A 5,177-nucleotide genomic window follows, 5' to 3' on the forward strand; every position below is an offset into this window, starting at 1 on the left:
TGAGGTATTATTGGCACCACCTCCTCTGCCATCCCTGAGAAGTCTTGGGTAGAGAAGACTGGGTGAGGTACACATCACTTCCACCTAGGGAGGTCTCTAGGAGATTATCAACCTTGAACTAAAGGTGTAATCTCTGGCTCTGTAAAGCGTCTAAATAATGATCCTGAGGGAGGACTGAGGATCTCAGAGCTAAGGAGACCACGCCCCCGTTCAACCCGGAACTCACGTGAGCGGAGTGTCGCAGCCACCGGAAGTGGCTTTCTCCTGCTGCAAAGCGCTCCGGAAAGTGGAAGCTTCGATCTGAAAGGTGTGGCCTCAGGTTAGTCGGAGTCCGAGAGGCGGGCCGCGTGCCACAGTCAGGTAAGAACGGACTATTCAAAGGTAAAGGGAAGGGGCACCACCCACTTCTCCCTTCTGCCCCAAAGGCTTCTGGAATAACTGTGCTCACAGAACTTCCGCCTTTCTTTCCTTACTTGTGCATTAAAGTCTTAGGCCAAAGCCTGTAGCCCCAGGTTTCAGAAGACATTCCAGGGGCTTTCAAAGCCAGGACCCCGAGTGCTAAGTGTCCCCATTTCTGATCTCAGTTCCAGGAAATCTGCAAAGAACTCAGTAGAACTCCGCTTTTGTTATGAAGCCCCTTGGTAAGCCGCAGAATACACAAATATGTCAGATTCCGAAGAGGAATCTTGCTTTTAGGGAAGTTACATCCGGCCAACAGAGGGAAGGTGTCAGAGGGGGTCCACGCAGGTTTAGCCTGGGATTTGCGTGTGACAAAGGTTCGTTGCCCTTACATAACATCATCACAGGCCCTGCGAGGAGTAAAATGAGGACCCTGAATGAGGTCTGAGAGGTTCACCCACCCTAGAAAAGGATCCTGCTGCTGTCAGCCCTGGGAGGCACTGAGAACAGTTGTTAGGCTAAGATTACCTCGAATTTCTACCTGGAAGTCTCAGAGAGGTGAAGGTTTTGTTTCAGAGACTCAGAACCATCTCCTCAGAGCATAGGGGCTTTACATAATCTTACTGGTGTCAGTACTATAAAGTATCTAGCTAAGCTGTCAACGTGGGTTCCCTTCCCATATTCTTCAAGGCTTTCAAGGGAAGTGACGAGGACTTTCTTTGAGACAAAGAGGGAGGTGGTCTGTGGCAGTTACAGGAGCAAAGCCTGTCGGGTCGCAACCTGATGACCTCTTTTGGAGGTGCGACAGAGATAAATAGCTCACTGGAGGCCAGATCCACTCTCTGCCTTCTCTTTCCTGTTGTTGAGAAACCCAGAGAGCTTGAGGAGACATGTGGAGACCCACACCAGAGTTGAGATGTTACCACTGCCACTCAATCCACAAGATCTTCTACCCACTGGCCTGTAATCTTTCTGCAATCGGCATCATTGCATGTTCTGCATGAGTCTAAAAAGGGATTTATGGAGTAGTATTGGACATATGGGCTAATATTAAACTTACAGCCTTGATCTGGACTGGGTTGGGATGTTTTCTCTACATACAATTGCTCTTTCATATAAAGGTCTTTCTTATACACATTTGAGTGTGTATAAATATGTTTCTCTAGTCAACCCAAACCAACACATGGTTCAAGCTGTGCTAGGAGTCCTCCATTAATACTGAAGGGACCACCCAGTCCCAAAACAGAGGAACTTCCACCTATCCCAAGCCTATCTACTTATTCTCAGTCCTGGGAAGCTTTGGTCTGGTGTGGTAGCTATTCCTTGAAGAACCTTCTCACTCCTGCCTTCAAGTTGTTCTGCGACAGACTGAGTGGGTGAGCTAGAGACTTGCGAACACTTAGAGCATTTTCTTGAGGAAAAGAAAGATGGAGGCAGCCACTGTCAGAGCTGGCACTATTGAGCTTAACAACCTAGGCTGCTCACATCCTGTCTTTCTATTTTAGGTGTGGAAATCCAGTGTTTGCCTTTTTGAAAACATTCCTGCTTCTCTGTGATAATGTCTCAGAGTGGAGAAAGTTCTGACTACACAGGTGATCAAAGCCTTGTAAGCTTCAGTGAGCAGGATGAAACACCGATTTCTATCGTTGCACAAGAGGTCGTCATCTCCTCTGCGTTGGTCTCTGATCTACTGGAAGAGGCTCCTGCTATTGAGTCATCCAGTACTCCGCAGGGGTCTCAGAGTATCTGGGTTTCTTCTTCTGCGTCATTGAACAGATCAGATGAGAGCTTCAGCAACCAAGATGAGAAAAATCCAAGCACCTTAATGCCCATGCTAGACGCAAATAACTTGCCTGCCTGTCTAGATGAGAAGATGACTTTGTTGGTGCAATTCATGCTGACTAAGTACCAGCAGGGAGAGGTGATCACCAAGGAAGACATCCTGAAGGTAGTCAGTAGAGAATATGAAGACCACTTTCCTGAACTCCTCACTATGGCTTCTAAGCGCATGGAGCTGGTCTTTGGCATTAAAGTGAGAGAAGAGGATCCTATCAACCACTGCTACGTCCTTTGCAACAATCTGGGTCTCACCTACAATAAGATGCTGTCTGGTGAGGAGACCCTACCCAAGAATGGTCTGCTGATTTTTATCCTGGGTGTGCTCTTCATGAAAGGCAACCGTGCCCCCGAGAAGGAAATCTGGAAAGTGTTGAATAGAATGGGCATATATTCTAGGAAGAATCATATAATCTATGGGGAACCCAGAAAATTCATCACCAGAGATCTAGTGATGGAAACGTATCTGGAATACCGACGGATTCCCAATCGTCATCCAGTGAGTTATGAATTCCTTTGGGGTCCAAGGGCCCATGCTGAAATTAACAAGGTAAAATTCCTTGAATATTTAGCCAGGGTCAATGATTCTGATACTCCATTTTACTCATCACAATATGAAGCTGCTTTGAGAGATGAGGAGGAGAAAGCCAAAATTTCACCCAGGTTTACTCCTCACAAGGCCAAAAAACCTTCCAAAGGCGCACCTAGAAAGTCCTCCACCAATAGCAAAGAATGAGGGGATTCTCCACTTTTTTTTTGCCAAAACCTTTCCGTTTAGCATTGGATTCTAAGTTTATGAATGACATTGGTCAAATTTATTGGTAGTTTTAAGACTTTAGGATAAGTTGTACTAATTTTAAAACAAGTTTGACAATGGGTATTGTCTTGAAAGTATAAAACAGCTCAGCTTTGAATTTTGGGGGACAAAGAAATAGAAAAATGTGAAAAGATGTTTATTTTTGGCTTCTCTTACATCTTTTAGTCTGTTTCTCTGTAAAAATAAGAGATACCTGCATTTGTTTTATTTGTTCATAGAGAACATAAGAGAAATTAAATCTTAATTAAACCTCATGCTCTGTTTCATTTATTTCCCAAATAAAGCACTGCACTAGTACAAAGGTAACAAGGTAACTAAGACTCAAGTCTTGCTAAGAATTTTAGATTCTAGAACCTGCAATCATATAACAAAGACGGTGGGCCCCCTCTAAATCCTAAGGATATGTATTAGTTGTGAGATGTTAAGATGTTTTCCATTGCTAATGTGTCAATTCTGACTCATAGCAACCCTATAGGACATAGTAGAACTGCTTCTTACGGCTTCCAAGACTGTCAGTCTTACCAGTGAAATGTCTAGGTCAGTTGTTCTCAACCTTCCTAATGCTGCGACCCTTTAATACAGTTCCTCATGTTGTGACCCTCAACCATAACATTATTTTCCTTGCGACTTCATAACGGTAAGTTTGCAACTGTTATGAATCATCATGAAAATATCTGCTCTGCAGGATGTGTTTTCATTTTTACAAATTGAAAGCATAGTGATTGATCACAAAAACAATATGTAATTATATATTGTGAAATATATATTTCTAGTTACAAATCAATGAATTTATGTCTTGAAGTATGGTGTAGCATGCATGTACTCGTATGTGGGCATATCTTCGTGTGGACAGACCCGCCTGGAGATGGATAGAGGATCAGTGTCTTGGTTCCTAAGAGCATCAGAAATATGTGTTTTCTGGTGGTTTGGGGCGGCGCCTGTGAAAGGGTCGTTTGACCCCCAAAGGGGTCGTGAACCACAGGTTGAGAACCACTGGTTTAGATGAAAACAATCAAGTGTAAACAACTTAAGGCACAGAACATTTGGGCAATTGGGAAATTAGCTTTTCAATGTGAGTTACTTTTAAGTTAGTCTAGGTCCTAGGGAGTATAATGCTGTGGAGGTAAAGCAACGGTCTGTCTCTTGCTTATTGTACTACAGAGTTGAGAATAAACACCCTAGAGTGGAAAATTGTTGGTAGCTATTACATTGGGATCATGGATAAACTAGAGAAGAGACTCCACCTGGGGAAGTACTGAACTGTGCCCTGTAAATTTGCTCCAGGGAAGTTGGACAGTACATAAACTAAGTATTTTATGTAAATCATCTCCAAGGGCTTCCTGAGAAATAGAGGCAATGCTCCCTTGAAATAAAAAAAGCAGAACCCACTGTACTTGAATTGTTTGCTCTTGCTGGGGAGCCACTCTATTCAAAGGACATTTAAATTTGGTTATCTTCATTTTAATTGGGCAATTCTATTAGCAAAGGATAGATATTACATGAGAGTGAAGTGCACGAAAAATTATACATGATTTGGTTTGAAGGGCAGCTTGAAGAGTGGAGCAATATTTACACAGATTCTAAGAATTTTTAGTTGTAGCCAGCTAGGAGAAGACTCGTGCATCCCTACCTTTTGAGGGGAAGAATTTACATTTTTACTCGCTAAGCACCCTTTCTGTGTAAGTTGATAGTCTTGTCCTATAGCAGGTTGTTGTTCTCTGTGACATCCTGAATTAAAACACAAGTCACATAGTTGAGGGTTTTAGTGATGGAGTCTAAATAATTACAGTAATAACTGTCATTTGTGAAATACCCAAGATATGCTTGGCATCGTGCCAAGTATTTTCCATACATTACATACTTTCCAACATTCCCACAAAACAGCTTATGAAAGCCACTTTACAGATGAAGAATTTAATTCAGCGCATTTGGGTATGTACGTACGTTCACAGGACTAGTTTGTAACAGAGAAAGGACTCAACCCCAGGTGTAAATTAGTCTTGTGACCACTCTCTTCCATTCCTTTCATCCTTAGACAGACTTTCTGTCTCCTAATTAATTTCTCTTCCCACTATTCCATAATATGTCTCAGGAAATAAAAAGAAGGACCCTGGGTCTCAGGAAA

At 42.9% G+C, this 5,177-nt stretch overlaps 1 protein-coding gene across 1 annotated transcript; it reads left to right on the forward strand.

The window, feature by feature from the left end:
* Positions 1-1,957: 1,957 nt before the first annotated feature.
* LOC101645825 (melanoma-associated antigen B16-like) lies at positions 1,958-2,971 on the forward strand. Its single transcript, XM_004717815.1, has one exon. It carries the CDS (start codon positions 1,958-1,960, stop codon positions 2,969-2,971), a length of 1,014 nt encoding a protein of 337 aa, XP_004717872.1.
* The last annotated feature ends 2,206 nt before the right edge of the window (positions 2,972-5,177 follow it).

This window comes from Echinops telfairi, unplaced genomic scaffold (genome assembly GCF_000313985.2).
Source record: "Echinops telfairi isolate 266 unplaced genomic scaffold, ASM31398v2 ScPeMD7_7472;HRSCAF=8510, whole genome shotgun sequence".
Taxonomy (NCBI): domain Eukaryota; kingdom Metazoa; phylum Chordata; class Mammalia; order Afrosoricida; family Tenrecidae; genus Echinops; species Echinops telfairi.